Raw genomic sequence first — 25,787 nt, forward strand, 5'->3', positions numbered from 1 at the left:
CATTGAAAAATATCCATCAGAATGTCTATTGAAAAATATGTTGCACGTTTGATGATTGACAAAAAGCGTCAATCAATTGTATATTAAACTCAGATATGTTTTACTCTATGTATGTAGTTCAAGTGTAACTACATTCCTAAAGAGTTTAGGTTGGGCATAGTATTATTTTTTGCAATGGGGAATCTTCTCTCGCCCATAATAGCAGACTTAGTTATGGAAATACTACTAGACACAGTAACACAGTCATTAAATTTCAAACCTCCGTTCATCAAAAAATATGTAGACGATCTCCTACTAGCAATTCCTGAAAGTCAAATAGGCCATGTACTAGAAACATTCAAAAGCTATAATGAACATATTCAATTTACATATGAAACGGAAAACAACAAACGACTACCGTTCCTAGACATGACACTGATAAGACAGGAAAACCAAAATACTACAAGGTATACAGCCCTAGGGGTTGTATGAAATGGTGGCGTAGGACTTAATATATAATATATGCTAAACTAAATATTATTATATGCTGTGCTAAACTGTTCATAGGTAACACTACCGTTTATTTTTGATAGTCGTTATTTTAAAACTAACGATGCATGAATACATGAAAATTTTACACTAGTAGTAGTTGCGAAAATTATCATAACTCTTATCTTCAAGCATCTATAGTTCTGAAAAGAACCGATTCCATAATATTCAGTTAGAAATTCGTGCTACAGAACGCTGATAATCGCACCATGAATATTTTGTTGGCCGCGCATAAAATTTGCTCTCCGCTGTGCCCTCCAGTAGCTGTGCTAGCAAAATATCCTTCATCGAACGATGGTAAGTGTTGCTGCCGTATGCAAAATAAAGGTGTAACATAGTTCCGCAGTGCCTGGAAGTTGACTCGTATGCAGCTCTCGTTCCTCAATGTCGCAAAGCTTTAACAGCTGCACCGCACTCGCTATTGTGGAACAAACTAAACTGAAGCTGAATTTTCCACACGCAGTTTTTTGTATCGAGTTCAGCGTAGATTTTACCATTAAGGCGTGGCTACGTAGCTTATAGAAAGAAAGAGAAACAAACCAACACATCTTCAATACTACTGAGTGATTTTCATAAGCATCAAAAGAAAGTTTTTGCTTTCCCGATGCGAAAATCACTTTGGTTCTTAGATTAACTAATTTTCGTTGCTGATATTTGACTGATAACGGTGTTCGAGTGAACACAAACAAACAATTAAAAAAATAAAATAAAATCACTCAATTTAGCAGTGAAAATTCTTGAAATGAGGGTTATTTCTTGTTGTGATAAACTGTTCATAGGCAACACTACCGTTTATCTTTGGTGCGCCCTGGTCGTTATTGTAAAAATGATTATTGAGAAATAGATGGACATTTCACACTAGGAGTAGTTGTGAAAATTCTCGTAACTCTATCTTCAAGCATTTATAGTTCTAAAAAGAACCGATTCGATAACCTTCAGCTCGAAATGTATGCTACAGAATGCTGATGATCACACCACCACCGGTAGCATCGATTATTTTGTTGGCTGCGAATAAAATTTGCTCTCCGCTGTGCCCTCCAGCAGCTGTGCCAGCAAAATATCCTGCAACGATGGTAACTGTTGCTGCCGTGTGCAGAATAGAGGTAACATGCTCCGCGGTGCCTGGAAGTTGAATCGTATGCAGCTCTCGTTTCTCAATGTCGCAAAGCTTAACAGCTGCACCGCACTCGCTATTGTGGAACAAACTAAACTGAAGCTGAATTTTTCACACGCAGTCTCTTGTATCGAGTTCAGCGTAGATTTTTACCATTAAGGCGTGGCCACGCAACTTAGACAAAGACAAACAAACCAAAACACTTTGTTGAGTCAAAATATGTAGGCAGTGGAATTTATTTCGTCCATGTTATCGTTATCTGTGCTTGGGAAGCAAGCCAAGAACAAGGGAAATGTATGGGAAAGCTTGACCTTGGAACTTTTCACCTTTTTCCACCATTAAGCAGTAAAGCAACAATGTTGAACATAATATCAAAAAATTGTTACACATTTTATCTATCCACCGACATATAAATGACTAAGATGCATTAAGTCGTTCGCTTGCTATAACCGTTTGAAATCTGACGCAACATTTGCCAGTTTCATTTTCATTTTCACAAAGTGTAATCTAGTATAGAAAACAAAGACGTAGTCCTACGTCAAAATTCAAACAGAATGGTATATGAAACCGATAGCCAGTGGCAGGTTCTTGGATTATAACTCGTTTCATCTGCTCCATCAAAAAATAAACATGGCCAAAAATTTCATTCGACGAGTCGACAAACTATCCACTCATTTGAAAGACGCCGACAAAGCCCGTATCATCCATCAACAATTGAGTCTCAACAACTACCCAAAATCGATCAGGAACAGACTCATAAACCGCAGGCAAGAAAACATTATTACACCACAAGAATCATCCGATGAAAACCTGAAATATACTTACCGTTTAATACCATACATTCCATACCTGTCGAACCGAATCGACAAACACCTGAAAAACGAATACAAAAACATACGACTAGCACACCGCAACATAAAAAAAGTTGGACAATTACTCACAAAAGTTAAAGACCCCGTCCCCCAGGAGCACCAAAACAACGTCATATACAAGATACCATGCAAAAACTGCGACGCCTGCTACGTCGGAATGACAACAAACATGCTTAAAACAAGAATCAGCGGACACCGAACGTACTACAACACTTGGGACAAACTACTACAGCAAGACTGCAACGAAACAGATCCACAAATTAGTTCACTAAAAGAAAAAACAGCACTAATGTACCACAGCATCACACAAAATCACAGATTCGATTTTCCCCAAACGAAAATTATAGACAGACACGAAAAACCACACGCTCTACCGTTTATAGAAGTATGCCATATTGCCAACACAGAAAATAATATCAACAAACGCACAGACACTGAGGGACTCAACACTGTATATGCTGGTATTATACACACAATAAGAAATATCAATCACAACAAAACCGATAAACACGACAACCAATATGCAAACACAACCTAAAGTTTTTAGCGTAGCTCTCCAACACACTCACAACAAACTGTCAAGAAATAGTAGACTACTGGAAAAGACACAAAACCTATTGCTCTGATTAATTAAATACCGCTCGAAGTTATATAGTGCTAGAAAAAGCAGTGCTAGAAAAAAGTGATAACTGTTATACAGTACAGTGCACAAAAAAATAGAATCATATGCAGTGAGTACAGTTTGTTAAGAAACAGTCGAATTTACATTTAAGAAATCTATTCTCACACATAGCCAAATTAAGACGCCATTTACAATACACACCAGACAACCTATTTTGGACACCAACACACTGAACAATAAAACGATAATCTTTTCTGTAAGTACAAACAAATACAAAAAACTCAAAACAGTAACAGAAAAAGGAAAACTACACGTACTGTATATTTTTAGACTCCTTGAAAAAGGTGAAATAAAGTCACCGAAACTGTCGGATTAAGAAACAAAAAATCGTTTTTGCTTCTATACACGGACTGATTAGGCCGATAAATCTACAAAATTAACCGCTACAGTCGACAAACGAACAAGATTATTTTTTAAATCATGCGGCGAAGACGCATAATCGAGGGTAAGGAAAGGAGGCGGCATTAAGCCGCCGTAATTTCCGCAGTCCGAGCCGGCCGCCGACTCGCCGTTGGAAGCGGCGGCCTCTCGTACACAAACGACTGATCTACTGGTTTGCTAGGCCTACTCAAACAGAGTTTCTTTCCCTTAGTTAAGTCCGAACGAGCGGTAGCGAGTAAGGACAGCATTCTCTCGAACAGCGAGTCGGCCGAAGGCCGCGAGTGTATTGCTTTCCAAATGTCACTCTGAAGCGAAACACATGTTAATAAAAGAGTGCTGTGATGATGATGGCGATTATACCGTATTCCGGCTCACTTCCCCTCGGCCTTGTGTCCATTCGGCCTCGCGTCCAGATGCCTCGTGTTCGTATGCCTGCCGTCCATTATGCCTATCGTACTATGCCTCGCGTCCGTATGCCTTTCGTCTGTATGCTTAACGGGGTGTCATCGTGTAGCAGTCATACCATTTTCACTGGCATCAACGAATGCGTGCATTCGAACCTTGTAGTTAGCAGGAATCCCGGGGACCGGTGGGGGGATCCGGACGGATTCCACATTAGGCAGCAATTTTAGCCACCTGGTCCATTTTTCATGTGGGGAACCGCTGATTTGTTCGTCTTATTGGACACCAGCTCGCCATACTTCTTGAAGAATAACTTTCAGATACATGAGCAAGTGGGAAATCAGTCCAAGTGGGTCGAAGATAATCATAAGGATCTGAGGCATTTGGCGTTTTGTGGGTCGAAAACCTACGGTCAGTAGCTACGGGTTGAAGCGACTCCAGTCAATTTTGTAGACGAACTCGTCGGCGGTGGTACGCCACCACATTCCCAGCACCTTCTCGGTTGTCATCGGACTCACGGATAGATCAAAATTTTTGTCGGTCGCGCTGACTTCGTTCACCGCTGTCATCACTCTGTCACCGGCAGTGTGTACTTCACGAACTTCCTGCGCCAGACGAATGGCTTGGTCAGGCGTTTCGGTGCTGAACATTGCATCGTCCACATAATGACGCTTCTTTATCACGTCAGTTGCTTCCGGAAACTCTCCGGCGAATCGATCGAACAAGATGCTCCGAACAACATCACAGTTAAACTTGGATCTCACCAGTTTCGTCCCTCCAGAAAAACCGTTGACATTGTTGATCTTTCTGCCGCATGAGGCTGCCGGCTCCCAGGTAAGTTGTTTGATTTCCAAACCGAATTTAAAGCTACCTCTGCTCCTAATACATTTGATTTTACTGATTCATCATCACTCAACGAGGCCTAGCGTAGCTGGTTACGTGCCCGCCAACCACGCTAGTGAAATGCAGGCCCGCAGCTAATGCAGGCCCGTAGCTACCGGGGGGGCAAGGGGGGTCTTAGCCCCCCCACGCGTTTTCTTTGCCCCACCACGCAATTTTCTCATATATTTGATTGATACTAGGTAAAACAACCAACTGGAAAATCTGAAATATAACCAAAAAGCATTATTGAATAGTCTCCAGTAGTAGTTCATTAAATCTCAAAAGAACCATGTTTAAATCCGAACAATCAAAACGGCCGAACTCATATGACAAAAAGGTTAAATTACTCAATCTTTTGGTGAGCCCGTTTGATTCGCGGCGAAGTTGAAACTGACGATCCGCAAACTTCCGTTTCGGATGTTCGGACCAGCGTCTGGGAGTGAAAATGTCAGTTTTTTTAAATGTGTCATTTTAATGAGAGAACCAATCACAGTTTTATATGTTTGATTATATGAGAACAATGCGAAACAAGTTTTGCTGCAAAATTTGACCAGTTTTTCCAGAAATTTTCATTGTACACTTTTTGATTTCTTGGATTGAACAAATCGTGGGCAAAAAATGACACACAAGACTAGTTTTTTCAAATATTCAATATTAAGACAGTATCTAAACTTCCTGCAGTGTGCTTTTTGTGATTCATGTGCATGTTCAGTTCAATTTATTTTGGCCGGACTTTTTCACACCTCGGAAGCATAACCCAGTCCGTTACCTAGCCCGGACAACTATGTTACAGTTCGGTCCAAAATAAAACCGGACATAAACATTGATCAAACAATGCGAATCGTCAAATTTAGAATTTGGGCTAACGGTTGAATCGCTCCTCTCTTTCTTCGCGGATAGAATCTCTCAGTATCGTCGGTTTTGAATAAGGTGACCCTCGAAGATGGGTTTCTAACGCTGTAAATCCTTCAATGCATTTATTGTTTCAGATTATAACTTTTTAAAACTCACTTCTGTTTTTAGTTTTTCGAACGTTGTGTAAATAGCTCTAAAAAGGGTCATAGAATCGTTGTATTCCGTCACTCGTCCTTGCATTGTTTCTCTTGCTGGTTTGATCATTTATTTAATGGTTATTGAATTGGTCGAATAGTGGGTTCGTCACTGTAAGCCAGAAATTATAAAGTTTTTATCCCTGCTTTTTTTCAACGATACGCACATTCGCAGCTTGTTTTTTTTTTCGGAATATATTCCCGGAAAACCAGATTTTCGGAAATAAGAAAATTATTACGGGACACCACTAACGCTTATTTGAAAATATATAGATAACCTTCTGAATCTTTCGGTGCAAAACTATCGACATTAGAGGATAACTGCAAAACTTATAAGAATTTTGATTTGTGAGTACCCGGGTACTCCGTTGGACGCGTAAAGGTACTTTTTTGTCAACACATAACGGTTTTAAACGGCTTTCCCTCCAAAAAAACGTTTAATTAAAAAAAATTCTCTGCCCCCCACGCAAAACGGAGTACCTACGGCTCTGCACTAATGTCGAATTCGTTTTTACGGCAGGACTCTACCGTCCGGGACTACACTTTGCAGCTGGAAAAAAAAACACTTTCCGAGCAATTGCAATGGTGTGCGTAATACCAGAGGTAGCTGTCACCAGTGCCTTAGATTATCGGTGTTGATTCACGAGTTGATGAATTGGATTATTCTCAGTGTCAGCACATTTATTTTCTGGTGCAACTCAGTAACCAATGCTCACTGCGACAATGCATGAATTTCGTTTACTATAATCAATGACAAAACAGTGAAATGAATTTCAAAGGCCTTGTAAATGATATTCAGAGAAGTTTCGGTAATTATCAATCCAAGTAGTGAAAGTTTGTTCAGACACTGTACACTGCACGGTACAGTATAAATTGTCGAATGAGGTTGTTTTGATTTTCACTGTTCTGAAATGATTTTTATTATTGACGTTCAAAATAACGACACGAGTGTTAAAGTTTATTCGGTCGGTGTTCATCGGTTGTCTGGTGTTATGAATATCATTGCTGGCATGGGTAGTATGAGTATCACAACATAAAGGAGACTGAAAATCGCTGCTTTTGAATATCATGACAGTGAATATTCTCAGCACTGGCTGTGACTTTATTTTGTTTTGATCATTATCGCCATTGTCTTTCTGTCGCGTTTGTGCTACTGTACGTACGTAATGTTTTGACAAAATAAAATCCAACCTTATGTTTGACACGCGAAGAACGATAATCAAAGCAAACCGATTTTGACACATTTTTTTCTTGATTTTGACACATACTTGTGAATGTGTTGGTGGGTTCAAAGTTGCACTCTGTTTCTTTCGCGGACTGTCCGGGACATAAAAAGGGTATTCCGGGATAGTCCGGAAAATGAATAAAAAACAGCTATAGGACAAAGTGTAGTCCGCGGGGTAGCTACACCGCAAAACGAAAACGACATAAAAATCAACCCAACTGGTCTAGATTCATTCCTAGCCGTGGAGTCTTTGGGATCACGCCTTCTATCGCATGAGGAAGTAAAACCATTAGCGCCGGTCTATTAACCAACGGGTCGTAAGATAAAGTCTGAATCGTACAACAATGGCGAAACTAGACCGACGGAAAATAGGCGAAAAATTAAAGTATCACGGTATCACCCAATGTCAAAATCAAGGGGAGAAACGACAAGGATCACTGACGAGAACAACCACGTGTAGCGGATAGTGAAGCACCCAGCAGTAATAAGCCCTGGCAGTTTGCGTGAAGGAATGTGCTGATGGAGAGTTGTGAGGCACAAGGTTAGGTTGGTCGTGAAAGAATACCTTTAGATACCTTGTCTCGATGATCACAAACCCTGTGCATCAGTAGACAAGCTGATGATGATACGAATCGCTCTAGCAGTTGAGAGGACTAGTCATACACCAAATGGATATGAAAACAACCTTCACGGTGACAAAAAAGTCCGGCCACACTCTTTTGGGGTCGCCTGTAGCCTACACGTTGCATCTCTCTGGTGCCATCTATATGTCAAATGAAAGGGTTAACTTTGCTGCCCAAAGTGGCAGGGTACAAACCCGGACACATATTCAAACATATCAACCGGAAATTCGTGTACCGGACCATAAATCGGTACCTAGAGACCGGAGGCACCGAGGACAAGGCACGATCTGAACGACCAAGGTCTGTGAGAACTCCAAGGCCGAAAAAGATTATACGAGACCGGATTCGCCGGAATCCCGCCCAATCTGCACGGAAGCTGGCCAGGAACCTTAAAATGAACCGAGAATTAATCCGCCTGCTTCTGCGCAAGGATTTGAAACTTACACCGTACAAAAAACAGGTGGTTCATGGGGTTACCAAAGCTACAAAGGACAAGAGGTACCAACGGTCGCGGGAGTTGCTCCGCCAACCGAGCAACTGACGAGATTACTTTTTCGGACGAGAAACTGTTCGTTTTGGAGCAAACAGTCAATCGCCAAAATGATCGAGTTTGGAGTGTGAGCCTCCAGCAAGCTCCTGCGGACGAGCTGAGCGTTTCCCGGTTCCAAAATAAGACGTCAGTGATGGTTTGGGGAGCCATTTGCAAGAGAGGTAAACTGCCTCTTATTTTTATCGATAAAAGGGTCAAAATCAACGCAGCGTACTACCTGGACACGGTTTTGAATAAAAATGTTCTGCCTCAAGCTGAACTATTGTTTGAAGACGATTACTACTGCTTCCAGCAAGATGGCACCCCATCCCACACCGCAAAGGTTGTTCAGGCGTGGTGTGAGGAAAACTTGACCGATTTCATTTCGAAGAATGAATGGCATCCGTCGTCTCCGGATCTGAATCCACTGGATTATTTCGTGTGGGGATACATGATGTCGAAGCTGAACGACTATAAAATAACAAATTTGGAGCAATTCAAGCGAGTTATCACGAAAATCTGAGACGAAATACTGATGGAGCACGTGCGCGCCGCTTGCGACGACTTTCCGAGGCGTCTGAAGCTGGTTCGATCAGAGAAAGGTGGTGTAATTCCGAGATATCGTCTGTGAAGTAATCTTTATGAGTTACTGAATGAAGCTATGAAAGCCAGATTCAGATTTTCTTCTCATTCTTTGAAATATTGAGATTTTCCTGTGTGACCGGACTTTTTGTCACCCATTGAACTCCAAGTGACAATTTTGATTACTGTACCTGATGGTATCGAAACGGATACTGATACTGTTTCACACATGACCTCACAAAGGTTCTCAAATATAAGAATGTTTTGAACCAGATACTGTTAAAGCTTGGGTTCAAGAGATTGTAACATGACTATTGCCTATGGAGTAGAACGATGACGTCTACCTGGTTATAGACGTCGATGATCTGTTGATCATGGGAGTACACCTCACGGCGGTAGAAGAAGGGGCGAAGAAGCTGTTCCACTTATTCAAGATGACGAATTGCGGCGAACAGCGACAAAGGGTTTCAACTAATTTCACTTTAAAAGCAATAAGTCGCGCCTTCATTCAGTGTTGTAAGGATCACAATTTTCTGCTTCACTGTGTTTACTTAGATGTGTCGTTACATGAAGGCACAACTTATTGCTTTTAAAGTGAAATAGCAGCTAAACTTAGGTTTAGGAGTTAGGTGCTTGGTGTCAAAGAACAACTTGTAGAGTAGACTTCAATGTTTAATTTGGTTAACAACAAAACCCATGTTTATGACACATTTCAAAGAGAAAATTGTATTTCAGTTCTCGAAAAAGTGACTTCCCTGCGGTATTACAGACGAAGCATCAAAATAAGAGGATTGGCAATCTTTAAAAGCAACGGTGACCGATAAGGTATGAGTTTTAAATAAACGTCGAAATCTGCGGTTTTATAAACACATAGACATTTTTTGAAGTTTTGAAATATGGAACTTATAACGGAATCGTTCGAGCGCGTTATAGTTTACTCTCAGAGAAGGTAACTTACCAGAGATTTCGTTGGCGCTATAATGATTGTGCCCAATATTTCAATACAACTATTTTAATGCAACAGCTCTAACATTTGTTGAGCACGTGATGTAATAGTGAATTGTTCAAATGTGGTTTATAGTGGCCCTATGCTTAGAGACTTCGTCCGCGTTCTTTATCACTTTACTAGTTTTTCAAATGCATAATCCATTATATCACAAGAAAACCACCGCGCTATATTTTTTCAGGTACAATTACCAATTATTTGCGTTCGGCGTATGGTTGTTGCATAAGATTTGACAGACATCGTATATTTTAATAAACATAATTATAAAAATTTGAATCAAAACGATACACGTTATCATCACTCATTTTAAATTCGTTACCACTAATAGGTTAGCAAAATTACCCAGCGACTACTGAATGCTGGACATTGGGCGCGCTCTGTTCAGCACGTGCTAGTGAAAAGGCAGTAAAAAGAAACAGTACACAACTTGACGGCCGTTGATATGGAAAGCGATTGAAAGAAGCACGCAACATTGCCCCAAACGTTGGTCTGCAACCATTTTGCCTCCCGTCGTCCGCTTTGATGTGATTGCAATCGAAAGATTAAGTTGTTATGTTGGATTTCTGTTCTACTTTGCTTCATTTACATTTGGTGGTATTTTTCCCCGAGCTTAGGCTAACCGTGGGTAGTAAAGCACTATCGTTCGTATCGATGATTATGTACTTTTCACGTAAACCTAGCATTGTGAATGTTGTTTGATTAGATTAAGAATTATGCTGGGGTTGAAGGAAAAGAAAGCAAAGATCAAACTCGTAAATAACTAATTTGCCTCCCAGGTTCGATTGTGATTGAAATGCGTGCCGGAATTATGCTGAAGTTGGGCATTTGGCAGATCCTTTCTTAGGAAATAATTGGATTGTGGAACATTCAAAACCGAGAACGTTCTGCTCTGAATGAAATGGCAAGCCTTTAAGAAAGCATGAAAAAATATATACATCCACAAAGAAGGAATCACACTTACCAAACATCCGGGTGGCATCCGTTCCCACCGTCTTGGTCGTCATGACGACTAGCAGCACCAGTAGCGCACCAGCGATAAATCCCAGTTTCTCATGCCTACCACCAGCGTCACCGGCTGACACATCTATCCTTGGCCACCATCCGCGCATCGTTCGTTCGTTGGCGCCGTTTATGACGACCGCCGTTTGATTGTCGATGGTTCCTGCTCTATGAATCACCTGGCCTCTAGTTTTGGCTTTACACACTCTGGCCGTTCCAAAGTGGAGAATAGTAAACAACCGCCACGAACCGCAACACCACGGGTAATAGGCCACCGCCAACACTTCCACTGTCAGCTCCTGCTTCCGACGGCCGGTAACGGGTGCTCGCATTGCGCCACCTGGTGGGCGTTGCCTTTGTTTGTGCTTTCCGTACTACACCGGGACGGATGCTGAATAGGTCCATTTTTTCATCTGTTTTTTTTCCGCCGCTTCAAAGGAGGACGATATTTTTCTTCCAGTTAAATCCACTCATCGGAACTCTAGCCGGGCATACGGTCGGCAAAATGTGGAGGGCTATACGTGCTCTATATTCAACTAAATCCTAGTCCACTGTTCTAAGCTTTTTATTCACTCACACACACACACAGTTTTTTCTCTCACTTTTCCGAACGTTTGTTTGTTATGGTTTGAATTGGAATGCATTTATACGGGACAACTTTCACCGAGCGTCAAGGCATTCGCTTAAACGATCGTTTAATCCTTCATTCGTTCCTTTATATCGAGCTAATAAAAAAAACAACATTCGAACCATTTAAACAGAGAACACCCACAGAAACATATTTTTCCAGTGGTTATTTCTGAAGTACTACTAACACTTCACAGCATCCACTCTACACGCACACCTGCTTTCAAACACACACCCACACACTTGATAGGATGTTATTGTTGTGCTTTATTGTTGTTGTATGTCGAGTAGCGGGCTCTCTTTGTCCCGGCAGCGGTGCGCGTTGGGCTTTTGTTTGTTTCGCGACTTTTGTCACCACATGGTACGGTATGCTATAGCCAGCCAGCAGAAGTATTTTTTCCGCCGTATCACCGACTACAATGGAAAAAGCTTTTGTTCGGCTGTAAGCTCCCAAGCTGTTGTCTTGTTGTCGACAGGAACATGTACCTACGCTCGGTGTGGTGCGCTGGTAGCAACCCCGAAACGGAACGCAACTTGACTTCGAATACCGCCCCCGCGAAACTATTGGGTTGAATGGTCACTTGGTAGAAGGTGTGTGGGGTCGAGATAGTTGTGGAATACCCGTGAAGGACTTTTTGGCTGATTTATGAGCTATTCGTGAAGGTGTGAAAGGAAACGGAATTGTTTAATTGATTGTGCTAGCGCAAAGCCCTAGCCATTCAATATTTGGATGCTTTTTTTCGAGTGCTCCTAGTGATAGGATATGGAATATTTTGACAGTAGTTTATTTTGAAATCTGTTCTCTGTTAGTATTGAAAAGTTTTCCACGATTTTTTTTTAATTTAAAGAAATTATACTTGAGGAAAGCCACGAAACGAAAATTGATTGAGCACTCATATAAAAAATTGAAAATAACTATTTTCATGATTTGATTTGTTTTATCGATAAATTCGCAAGCAGCGCAACTAAGCTTTTTGTCAAGGGATGGTGCCAGCAGTAAGTTCTCCGTTAGTAATTACATCGTGGCGTCATGTACATTCAATTTTCCAAAAATTTCTGATTTTGTACCAATAATCGGACGGTTGTGGAAACTTCTCTCATCTCATTCAAAGAAAATGACGGCTGCAGCGCATCGGAAGTTGAACAAAGTTTTCGATAATGTGGAACAAAGTTAAACAACGTACCGCGATTTGTTCCGTCACTTTGAAGACGATAATTAGAGGAATTTCTCGATGAGGATCCGTGCCAAACGCAGGAACAGCTTGTTCCGGTATTACGACTTACTTGCCAAGTCTTTTCCAAGCGATTTTTTTGTGATTTTAGAGTCATACTCTCTATCGAGAAGCAGCTTTTTACTTTTTTGGAAAAAACGAGCATTTTAAAATATATCTATTTAATTTTAAGAAAAACTTTATTTTTATATTAATAAATATATATTGGGAGATACCAAAATTTGAAAAAGGGCATATTTCGAAAATTAGAATGACAAGAGCTTTTCACCCGTAAAAGATATCTTTAAAGTCTTCGAAAAGCACGTCTTTTTTTTGAATGACTTCCCACTCATCCCCATACCAAGAAGTTCAGTTGAGCCCCCTGGGCAACATAGGTGATTATTGATAATTATCTACACATGGATGAAGCTTTTCACTTGTAACTTTTTCTTTGTGAACATCCTAAGATAAAGTGAAGCCGAGGTTGATTCCCAATTATTAATGGGACTCAACTTCGAGGATGTTTATTATGAGCTGTTGAAACCGAATGAAATCATCACTGGGAAATGGTTTCGTCTGCAATTGATGTACTCAAACCGAGTATTGTGTGAAAAGCAGCCACATTACGAACAGAGGTACGAAAAAGGGATTCTACTGCATGACAACGCTCTGCCTTATACTGCTAAAGTTGTAAAAACTTACGTAGAACTCTCAAATGGAAAGTTCTATCCAAACCACCATATTTCCCGGATATTGGGCCATCCTATTATTGCGGGTTCCGTCCGATGGTCTGGGTGATCAGCAGTTCTGGTCATATGAAGACATGGAGCACTTTTATTGTAACGATATTTGAGCTCTGCTGGAAAAATGGAACAAAGTTGTAGCTAGCGATGTGCAATACCTTAAATGACTTTGTTGTCAAAAAAATGACTTTGTTGTCAAAAAAATGACTTTGTCGTCAAAAAAAAAAAACACAGTTGAAGAGGTTGTTTTTAAAACAGGACCGTAATGTTAACATAGAATTACGATATCCTGTTTTATTTCAATGTATTTTTCAGGTTTGAGAATTCCTTAAATATGTTCTCATATTGACCCTGATAAAAGAAAAATGAAAAAAAATTGTGTTACACACACTGTGAAATCATTTGATGTTGAATTAGTAGAAGTTTTGCTGCCTCTCGCCCTTTTCGTTCTATCCTGTTGTCTATCTGCTAGCTATTATGGACAACTTAGTAGCTGATAAAGTCCTGAAAATGGTTTTCTGTAACTCGCGAATTTTATCGACAGTGCTACAAAAGGGTACTATTTCTTCGCGTATATTGAAATTTGATTTTCACCTTTTACGTTTATCAAAAGGCCTTAATATTGATAGACCAGTAGAAGTTCAATGAGAATGGGAAATTCTAAATTTTCTCTCCCATTTTTTTCGAAATTATGCATTATGAGTTGTGCGAGTTTTGTAAAATCCTTGTGAATCAAACACGAGTGCTGTATTTTCTAGCTAAGACGCTCACAGTTCCTAGGAGTGAATAGCACTCCATTTCTAGATAGCAAACTCAAGAATACTGTAGTACTCAGATGTGGAAAACTCATTTTCACTACTTTAATTGAAAATATGTGGTTGTTCTTGAAAGGATGGTTCGTTTTAGTTTCCTCAAAACTGGGAATTTGCCTGCATGTCGACGATGCTTCCTATACAGAAGGAAGATCCAAAATCTAGCGTTGAGAAAGGTGCGTTTACTTTGTGGGTCCGTCTGCTTTGAAAGGCAGCGAGATATTTGAATGTATCTGCTTACTGCAGGTCAATCCAGTTCCCAGTAAAACATCCTCTTGCAACAGTAATTGGATATACAGCGCCTTTACCAATATTGCTACCTCGCTGTTGCTATCAGCTGATATTAAGTTGCGACCGTTCTTCTCATCACCAATTAGTTAAATGATTGGGTCAAACAGAAGCAGGTTTTTATTTAGCCTAGCTAGTGGCCATCCACTAGTAAACCGATTGATTTGAGCAAAAGCAGATTTTTATACAACTCAACTAGTGCATCTCCGGCTAACTAGGTATCATATTCTGTCGACCGTGTTAGGGAAAGCAAGCATTAGGCGACCAATCAGAGGTCGAAATCTCCAGGTATGTCAGTGGATTCTGAAAAATTTTTCTTAGCATAGTCAGTCAGTCAGTCAGTAGGGGTAATAATCGAAAAGTGGATGTACCACATAATTAGACTGATCTGAAACCCCTCGGGCGATATAAGAGGAGACAATGATGAGAAAAGATATTCAGAAGGTGGAAACAAGGAGCGGAAAACCATTAAGACTAAAAATGAGAAGAAGGCAGAGAAGAAAAAACGGACGGGAGCGAAAATGTAGAGAAGTTGTCCTAGCAAAATGCGTATGAGGAGACGAATGCATTGGCTAGAGCGTACGAGCATTCACCGAGCTAGTTGTCTCCGGGCCAGTAGACGTGTCCAGAGCACCGTCGAGAGCGCCAAATGATGCTCCGGGCGGTGAGGGTTGCACTCAAACGAGAAACAAAATTAACTGCTAAGATGAGCCGGGATACTGATGCCAATGACGGTTATGGATCAACGCTCAGAAACATTGAAAATGATCGTTTTCCTGACATATAATCCAGTGTCTCGACCAATTACACTGTACGGCGAAGAAGATGGGAGTGGTGCCAATAGGTCGCAAGTCTCCAATGAGAAACTCTTGAGTACGATGAACAAGCTGAAGTCGGAACAGTGATGCAGAGTTTTTGGAGGAAGGTTGTTTCGTAGACAACTGGAAAAAGTAGAAGTTGGCGCTGTTGCTTAAGCCAGGCAAGTCATTATGGGATCCAGGTAACAAAAAATCCGTAGATTCTACGGTTTTATTAGTATAATTGAATATTCGTAGATGTGAAACAAACCAGTCGATATGGCCAGCCTGGCTTGTAAGCTCACGGAGAGAATCATCCTCAACAGGTTGACTACTATGTATAAACTGTATACGAAAGCTGGACGAGACCTGTCGAAGATACAATTCAGATTCCGGAAAGGTGCTAAAGCCGAGAAGCAGACGATTTCGAGCATCACAACGGAAGTTCCGCTAGGTGCTATTTTCGGTCCAACACTCTAGAACGAAATGTACAATGGAGTACTCACAATAAAGCTGCCCAAAAGGGTGATAATGCTATCAGCGTCCGAGTGATTGACGTAGTGATTCTCACCGGGTTTCAGGGTAAGTGTCGTAGTGATCTTCACGGGGTCCAATACCGTTTTCACATTTTGCACATTTTGGTTAGGCCGGAAAATGCCTCTTCATTATCTCCTCTAACGACTCTAAAATGTGAATCAACGCCGTATGATCTCCAGAAGGAGCGCCCCAAACAGCATCTGTTTCAGAGCAAGCAGCTGAAAATGTAATGCCCTATCCCGCCAGCTACAGCTAAGATGGTAGCCCCATCAGCAGGATGTAGATTGTAGGAAGTCTTTGTTGGAGAATACCAGTGTGGTTTTTGACAAGTTTCGTGTACACAACTTGCCGACACATCATCTGTTTATTGACTTTAAGGCGGCGTACGATACAGTGAAACGCAACGAGCTATGGCAAATAATACTTGAACATAATTTTCCAACAAAACTAATCGAACTGTTACGAGCGACTCTTGACGGTTTCACATCATGCGTCAGGACAGCGGCCAAATTTCCGGACGCGTTTGTGACGTTAAATGTTCTGAAGCAAGGTGACGGGCTCTCTAACATGATGTGTAGGAAGGTGCAATGCGAAGGGCAGATGTGCAGTGGAGCGGAACCATCATCACGAAGTCTCACATGCTTCTGGGCTTAGTAAACGAAATTGATATAACTGCTGTTAACCGTAGAGCTGTTAAGAAGGCCTTGACGGCTCTCAGAAGGGAAGTTGCGAGAATTGGACTCATTATAAACACTGCAAAAACGAGGTACATGTAGGCTACGAGGTCACGTAGCCTACAGATCCGTAGGAAATTTGCTCTCTATAGGACTCTGATCATCCCGGCGGCGCTCTACGGACATGAACCGCGGAGTTGAAAGAGGTTGACCGACGAGCGCTTAGGGTCTCCGAGCGTAGAATCCTGCGATCAATACTCGGAGGCTAACTAGAAAATGGGTTGTGATGCAGGCGCATGAATCACCTGCTGTACGAAGTATACAAACACGCTGATATTGTCAAGCTAATAAAACACGGCAGATTACAGACACCAGAGCAGCGGGTGTACTGGAGGGAGACTGGAGAGAAGCAGCCCAAGACCGAGTTTTGTGGAGACGTGTTCTGGATTCGGCATAGGATCTCAACGATCTGTCGCCATAAAAGTAAGTAAGTAAGTCAACTCTCGATGAACCGGTGCTACCTGACTTCCTTGCTCGAGAACTACAGCGGCAGGGATTCAGAATCGTAGTGGCTGAATTCAAGAGAAAAAGAGTTCCGTGCAGTAAACCGACACTTCTTGCAAGTACCACGGAACGGGGTGAAATTGATTAATTTTTATAACAATTTCCAATTAACTAGCTTCATGTACATTTTTCTCGAAATAGTATAATTTTAAAACAAGTACTGGTATGTGCTCCACTAATCCTCTATGGGTATTGGTGGAATTTCTATCGTCTACTTCATGAAATAAATTCGATAACTCTATAAGGTTCTATGAGGTAAATTGGGGTGGAATTGATCACCACTGAAATCCATACCTTCTTTTGGCAATGTGCTTTTTTTCGATATGCTGAAGATAAATGATGATTTCTGTACTAGAAAAAGCCATTTACAGCTAGTTCGGAAACGAAAATAACGATATTTCAAGTTAAAACTTGTTTATTTTGGTTCACGAGCTGCTTGTTGCTAAGTTTGCTCCTCTTCGATCGTCGTTAGACCGATTTCAATTCGGTTTGTTGCAAAAGCTTAAAAGCTAGCTTTGAAATGAAAATCTTTGTGGTTTCCTGCGAATCCATCAGTATTTCTTTAATGGTATGGAATGATCATTGTTGAAAATAACATTTTTTGAGCTTTTATCAAACTTTACTTACTTCTCCAAATTTAACGTAATTAACCCTCAACTAAAATTACTTTAAATAAATTCAACACTTTTTTTTTGTTATTTGGAAACTTGTTTGATCGAAGACTTTTTTACTCAAATTTAGATATAATTTGACTGCCACTTTAAGATATTAGCGAATTACCATTAATGCTCAGAAATAATCGATATTATTTTGCTTTGTGAAATATACTAAAACTATGCCAAAACCGGTTTCGTAGAATCACCGTTTTGAGCTCAGTTTTTGTCCGATTTAAGATCTGTTTTTTTTTTTTTTTTCAAAAGATGGGTAAAAAGATGCTAATATGTGGACAAACTCTTAGAATTTTGATATTTGGTCTTAAAATAAAATGGCGTCGAAAAAACATCAAAAACTGCCGGTTTCTCAGAAATTCAAAATGGTGCCATTGTTGCCACTTAAGTTGAAATATGTTCAAACTCGGGGAAATTTAGTTTTGCATAAAAATACACAAAAAAATATATATAGAAGCCAAGGCAGAAAAAAAGTCAATTTTTGTTGCACTGTGTAATTTTTAACCGTCCGGTTTCTGTTTTTGCCTTTTTGAATCATTTTTTTGTATACTCTTTGGAAAATCTCAGAATCCCTAATGAACACAGACAAATAACAGTTGCGAACTGATAGGCTTCCAATAATTGACAAAATAAAAGATCAGTTTCTTAACTGCCAGGAACGTGTTGAAGTTACTAAGTACCTTTTGGCTTTCCTGGTAGAACCGCGCTGACTGAAAAGGACATTCTCTTTTGTAAACAGTATGTGGACTAAATAGGCTGCAAATTGAGACCAAGAGAGCAATGATAATTGTTGGGCCAAACTTCCATCTCCAAATTTCATGACCATATTTGCGGAAAACACACTCTACTGTGCAAAGTTTCATCATAAGCTAATTTGTGCACTTTGAGACAGATTCATCGAATCAATGCATGCTTTGATGAATTTGCCTCATTTTGCAGGTGTTCTTCCATTCACGGCTGCAGGTAGGTGTTTGTAGCTATCACATTGAGCAACTCTCGCTGAAACTAGGCCACTAGGTGCACAAGGTCTTTCAAATTTAATATAAATGCACATAGTTTTAAGGAATAGAGAAAAAATGATAATGCCATTTTTGGTTGATCGAATTTGTTGACCCCTTGGTCACCAAGGGGTGAGACAGTTTTCAGAAAAGCTGAAATTTTAGCAATTCTTAATGTATTATTTGAGCTATATCTCTAAAATTCGTTATGTAAAGTACTTCAAGTTGCACTTTTCTGAAAAGAGGAATGATAGGGCTTTCATTTGAAGTGATCAGCATTCAGGCCGCCATTTTGAATTTGGCCGCCATCTTGAAATATATCAGAAAAACGCAATTTTGACCGTGTTCGCAACTACCGATTTTCGATCTGAGACCACCATTGGAAAGCTGAGAAAAAATGCTATTAGATAAGATTGATATGACGTCTTGTATAAAATTATAGATACTATTTTTGTCTCTTCAAAAAAATATACATTTTAAAAGCATCAATCGATTATGATATATGGAGCTAGTAGGGTTATAACATGTGCATCCACTTGGTCTCAGTAGACAGGTTACTACATTGATCGCGCGGTGTACGTTGAATATTTTTAAACTCAGCTTGGAAAATAGGCGCAATTGATGGGTTAGCACTGATGCTCACCTTATTTTTTTTCTCAGCTTTCCAATGGTGGTTTCAGAACGGAAATCGGTAGTTGCGAACACGGTCAAAATTGCATTTATCTGATATATTTCAAGATGGCGGCCAAATTTAAGATGACTGGCCTAAATTCTGATCACTTCAAATGAAAGCCCTATCATGCCTCTTTACAGAAAAGTACTACTTGTAGTACTTTACATAACGAATTTTAGAGATATAGCTCAAATAAAAAAAATTCTGACGTTAACTGTGCAGTTAGCTGTTTCAATCGTACTATTCAGAGTTGCATCGTTCAAGCTGTACCGCTAAAAAGGCCGCCGAAAAACCCTGTATGGTCCAACAAGCACCTTAGCATCCTGCGTCGACGGCGCTCCAACTTGCTGAAACAGTATTGCCAGCATAGAAGCTTGTATGCGAAGCGACAATTTGACGAGGCGAGTCGAACCTACCGTGGTTATAACCGTTTCCTATACAAAAGGTACGTGAGGCGAAGAGAGGAGGATCTCCGGCGAAACCCTAAACGTTTTTGGAGATTTGTAAACTCGAAGCGTAAAGAGAATGGTCTTCCTATTCTGATGCACCTAGGGAATGTTAATGCCGCTTCTACGGAAACCAAATGTGCTCTTTTTTCTCAACAATTTGCTAGCTTGTTTGAAAACCGGGTGCCCACTGCGGAGGAAATAGACATCGCTGTCAGTCTAGTACCAAGAGACGTGATAGATTTCGACGTATTTAATATTAACGCTACGATGGTTGGAGCTGCATTACAGAAACTGAAGCAGTCCTATAAGCCAGGCCCCGATGGTATTCCCTTTTGCATCTTCAAAAAGTGCAGCGCTTCTCTGACTGCTCCCCTCCAGGCGATTTTCAATAGATCACTCCAACATCAAGTATTCCCATCGGAATGGAAGATTTCCCATATGCTGCCGGTGCACAAGAAAGGCGAAAAGTCCGACATCGCTAATTATCGTGGCATAACCTCTTTATCAGCTGGATTAAAATGCTTCGAGATCATCATGAAAGATATGCTATTCAGCTCTTGTAGGAGTTATATCAGCTTTGCTCAACATGGATTCTACCCTAAACGCTCCGTGGACACTAATCTGTGCGAGTTAACATCATTTTGTATCGGTGCAATGGATGGTGGAGCTCAGGTTGATGCAGTATACACCGACATCAAAGCCGCATTTGACACCGTTAATCACGATATCCTCCTTGCTAAGCTGAATCGTCTTGGAATGTCCGACAATATTTGCAGCTGGCTTCGCTCATACCTGAGCAACAGACAGCTCTTCGTAAAAATTGGATCAACAGTATCTGAAAGCTTGACCCCCTCCTCTGGCGTGCCTCAAGGAAGCAATCTGGGTCCACTGCTGTTTGTGATATTTTTTAACGACGTGACGATACTTCTTGCGAATGGTGGAGTACTAATCTACGCTGACGATTTGAAAATCTACCTGATCATACGAAATGAAGCTGATTGCAGAGAACTCCAGAAGCTACTGGATACATTCGTTAATCGGTGCAAGTCAAACTTCCTGGTAGTGAGTGTGGCAAAGTGTTACATGATTTCATATCGACGACTTAAAGGACCTATCCTACACAACTATGTCATCGGTGATCAGATACTCGAACGGGTTGACGAAGTCAGCGATCTTGGAGTACTGCTTGACTACCAACTCACATTCAAGCTGCATTATTCCGCGATAATCCAAAAAAGCCAATCGTCAACTAGGTTTTGTTCTGAAAATGGCAAGCGACCTTATTGACCCCATCTGCTTACGTGCCCTCTATTGTTCCCTAGTTCGTTCGATACTCGAGTTCGCATCGGTCGTCTGGTCACCTTATGAAGCTGTGTGGAAATCCAGAATCGAATCTGTTCAGCATAAATTTTTCCGTCGTGCGCTAAGAAGACTTCCATGGCGCTATCCCAACGACCTGCCCCCTTACGAACATCGATGTGCCCTATTGGGTATAGAGCCACTGGAGTCCCGTCGAAATATAAACCAAGCTGTGTTTGGCGCTAAAATACTGCGCGGAGAAATCGATAGTGCCTGCTTGCTGGAGCGCATGAGAATTTATGCTCCCGCACGTGTACTGCGTCCACGGCAACTTATTTTGCCAGAACCGAGGAACACCGTATACGGTGATAACGATCCAGTCAACACAATACGGAGACGTTTTCAAGAAGGCTATCACGTTTTCGACTTTAATGTTTCTTGTGTCAGTTTTAGACAACGCTTGCGAACTGTATTTTTAACTTTAGACTAGTTTTAAAACCATGCATTTAGACCACGATGTCAGATGAAATTTAAATCAATAAATAAATTTAAATCAATAAATAAATACATCAAGAATTGCTTAAATTTCAGCTTTTCTAAAAACTGTCTCACCCCTTGGTGACCAAGGGGTCAACAAATTCGATCAAACAAAAATGGCATTATCATTTTTTCGCTATTTCTAATAACTATGTGCATTTACATTAAATTTGAAAGACCTTGTGCACCTGGTGGCCTAGTTTCAGCGAGAATTGCTCATTGCTGTTCGGATTTTGATTCACAACTGTATGGATTTCGATCCAATCGCAGGAAAGTGTACGGATTTCGAATCAAGAGACGAAGTTTATTCACACCTTATAAACACAATTTCAAATACTTATACGATTTTGTGATTGTTAATATCGAAGAAATAAAGAACGAAGCGTTGCCAGAAGCTATCATGAGAAAGATAATGTGAATATATGATTTTATATAAATCAATATTCGCGAGTGCTTAAGTGTGCGCATTTCGGGTCCGCACGGTACACAGCTTTCTGCTTTGTTTAACTAGGGCGGAAACGAAGAACCGCGAAGACTTCCACATTCTTGTCCAGGTTAAATGATAAACTGTAGAAAGTAGGACGTTGGTTGGCGAATGGTTGGACACGTGTCACTTGAGATCCTATTGTGGTCATTCACCTCTGTCCAGCAACTCCTATCCCAACCTCCACGTGGTGCCGACCGGGATACGAGTAACCTTAGCGGAGATCGGGTAACCAACCCCGGTGGAAACTTTGGTCGTATGCTGACTGGGAAGGGGGAACGTAAGCGGCTGTTTCCCCATGTTAGGGGCGGCGTACAACAGCGTCTGATCCGGAGCGGGCGGCTGAATCATGAAACGCGGTGTCTCGCCAGCTATATCAAAGACGGCAGCCCCGTCGCGAGACTAGGTATCGCAGCCCTAGCAAGGCAGCATACTGAATATTAAATACTACGAACAATCCAGATATAAATACGGAACGGAATAATCGGCATGGACCTAGGCGAACGAAAAAGGACAACGATTATTGGAAACTCGGTACTTGGAATGTAAGGACTCTACTCGAACCGGCACGCGCAAGTATCCTGGCTAGAGAGCTGCGGAAGGTGAATGTGGAGGTTGCAGCTATCCAAGAGGTGCGGTGGCCGAAATCGGGAGAACGCGAATTCCGAGCAGTAGATCCTATTGCGGACATTTCAATTAAGTACCACATCTACTATAGTGGCAGCGTGAAAGCAGAAAGAGGAGTCTGTTTCGTGCTAATTGGAAAACAGATGAAGCGTGTCATTAGATGGAGGCCGATCAGTGACCGTATATGCGTGTTGAGAATTAAGGGCAAATTCTTCAATTACAGCCTAATAAATGTGTACGCACCGACCAACGAGAAAACCGATGACGAAAAGGAGGAGTTCTATGAGCTCCTGGAAAAGACATACAGTGAGTGCCCAGGACACGATATAAAGATTGTCATCGGAGATGCAAATGCACAGGTCGGGCAGGAAGACTTCTTCCGCCCCGTAACTGGTAGGGAAAGCTTCCACTCTACTACGAACGACAATGGCCTGAGGCTTGTTAATTTCGCTGCAGCTAGGGGGATGGCTATCTGTAGCACTTATTTTGCACGCCGACACATACGTAAGCACACCTGGATGCACCCGAATGGAGAGCTTTGCTCTCAAATTGATTGATTGATGGACGGCACTTTTCAGACGTTACAGACGTGAGGTCGTTCAGAGGACCGAACGTTGACTCGGATCACTATCTCGTAGTAGCCAAAATCCGCGCCAGGCTGTCCAACGTGCTGAAATCCAAGGCAACGAGGAGGATGCAGTTAAACATCCAGCGGCTATCAACTGAAGGAGTAGCTGCAGAGTATTCGCAGAAAGTTGTAGAACGGATCGAGGAAAGAGCTGAAGGGAACCTGAATGAACAGTGGAGGCACATCCACAGTTCGATCAGCACTACAGCGCGAGAAGTGTTGGGTACAACTGCGGCAGCTGTACCCAATGAGTGGTTTGACGCTGAGTGCCAGCGTGTGACGGAAGAGAAGAACCGCGCAAGGGGTCACATGTTGGCCACGGCTGTGACTCGTCAGAGCATGGGTAGATATCAAGATGCAAGAGCCGCTGAAAAGAGACTCCACCGCCGGAAGAAACGACAGCATTGGGAGCGTATTCTTGCGGAGGCGGAAGGTTGCTTCTCCAGGCACGATGCGAGGAGCTTCTACAAGAAGGTCAACGGAATCAGGAATCGAAACGTGTCAGCCCCTGTCATGTGCAACGATAGGGAGGGGAACCTGATAACCGATAAAACAGAGGTGGCCAGGCGTTGGAAGGAACACTTCAGTGTGCTGTTGAACGATGAGGGAAACAGTGGAGTCGAAAGGAGCAGGATGACTATTGAGAATGATGGCCAAGCTGTGGATCCACCATCCATGGACGAGGTGAAGGAAGCAGTGAAAGAGCTGAAAAACTGCAAGGCAGCTGGGAAGGACGGCATTCCCGCCGAACTCTTCAAAGTCGGGAGCGAACAGCTATATCGTGCCATCCATCGGATCATGCTGAAGTGTGGTCTGATGAAGAATTGCCCTCGGACTGGTTAGAGGGTCTCATATGCCCGATCTTAAAAAAGGGCCATCGCCTGGACTGTAGCAATTATCGGGGCATAACACTTCTCAATACCGTGTACAAAATTCTCTCCCGCATCCTGTTCCACAGACTGAGGCCGTTGCAGGAGACCTTTGTTGGCGAGTACCAATGCGGTTTTCGAGGGGGACGCTCCACGACGGACCAAATGTTTACCTTGCGACAAATCCTCGATAAATTTCGAGAATACAACTTGCAGACGCACCATCTGTTCATAGACTTCAGGGCAGCGTACGATTCAGTCAAGAGGAATGAGTTATGGCAGATTATGATGGAATATGGCTTCCCAACAAAGCTGATTAGGCTGATACGTGCCACCCTTGAAGGTTCTACATCAAGCGTCAGGATAGCCGGTGAGATATCGGACTCGTTCGTGACGTTAAATGGTTTGAAGCAGGGTGACGGGCTGTCGAACTTATTGTTCAACATCGCATTGGAAGGTGCTATACGGAGGGCTGGTGTGCAGAGAAGCGGCACCATCATTACGAAGTCGCACATGCTTCTCGGTTTTGCGGACGATATCGACATCATTGGTATCAACCGTAGAGCTGTGGAAGAGGCCTTCGGACCTCTCAGGAGAGAAGCTGCGAGATTAGGGCTTGTCATAAACTCTGCCAAAACGAAATACATGGTGGCTGGCAGAGTGCGTGGTAGTCCGTCGGAGGTTGGTGCTGCGGTGGTGCTAGATGGGGAAACATTTGAAGTAGTCGACGAATTTATTTACCTGGGCAAATTAGTGACATGTGACAACGAGGTTAGCCGTGAGATAAAGAGGCGGATAGCAGCCGCAAACAGGGCCTTTTACGGATTACGTAACCAGCTAAGGTCCCGCAGTCTGCAAGTCCGAACTAAACTTGCACTTTATAAAACACTGATTCTTCCGGTGGCCCTCTACGGCCATGAATCATGGACGCTGAAAGAGGCTGATCGGCGAGCTCTTGGTGTTTTTGAGCGTAGGATTCTGCGTTCAATCCTTGGCGGCAAACTAGAAAATGGTGTTTAGCGCAGACGCATGAACCATGAAGTGTACATGAAGGCATACAAATCGGCGGATATAGTCAAGCGGATAAAACACGGCAGGCTTCAGTGGGCTGGGCATGTAGCGAGAATGCCGGATGAGCGTCAAGCGAAGGCTATATTTAGCAGGAATCCCGATAGAGGTCGACGACTTCGAGATAGACCCCGCACTCGTTGGATGTGTGCTGTCGACGAGGATGCACGCGAAATAGGTGTTAGGGGCGATTGGAGGATAGCAGCCCAAGACCGAGGGACATGGCGACGTATTCTGGATTCGGCATTGGATCGATAATCGGTCTGTCGCCTTTAAAGTAAAGTGAAGTAAGAAAGTAGGACAGTTAGTACGATCACGCGGCGCACTCAGCAGGGCATGTGTAACCCAGCTGGGTTCATT

General features: G+C 42.0%; 1 protein-coding gene across 5 annotated transcripts in view; it reads right to left on the bottom strand.

The window, feature by feature from the left end:
* LOC129718547 (tyrosine-protein phosphatase 99A-like) overlaps window positions 1-25,787 on the bottom strand; it is a 295,684-nt gene that overhangs the window by 265,433 nt on the left and 4,464 nt on the right. For all 5 annotated transcript variants that reach the window (XM_055669421.1, XM_055669417.1, XM_055669420.1 and 2 more), the window contains exon 2: window positions 10,837-11,599. In XM_055669421.1, the coding sequence (XP_055525396.1) occupies window positions 10,837-11,206 (370 nt within the window). In that variant the 5' untranslated portion in view covers window positions 11,207-11,599. The remainder of the gene's footprint in view (window positions 1-10,836; window positions 11,600-25,787) is intronic.

The sequence above is a fragment of the Wyeomyia smithii genome, chromosome 1 (genome assembly GCF_029784165.1).
Source record: "Wyeomyia smithii strain HCP4-BCI-WySm-NY-G18 chromosome 1, ASM2978416v1, whole genome shotgun sequence".
Lineage (NCBI taxonomy): Eukaryota > Metazoa > Arthropoda > Insecta > Diptera > Culicidae > Wyeomyia > Wyeomyia smithii.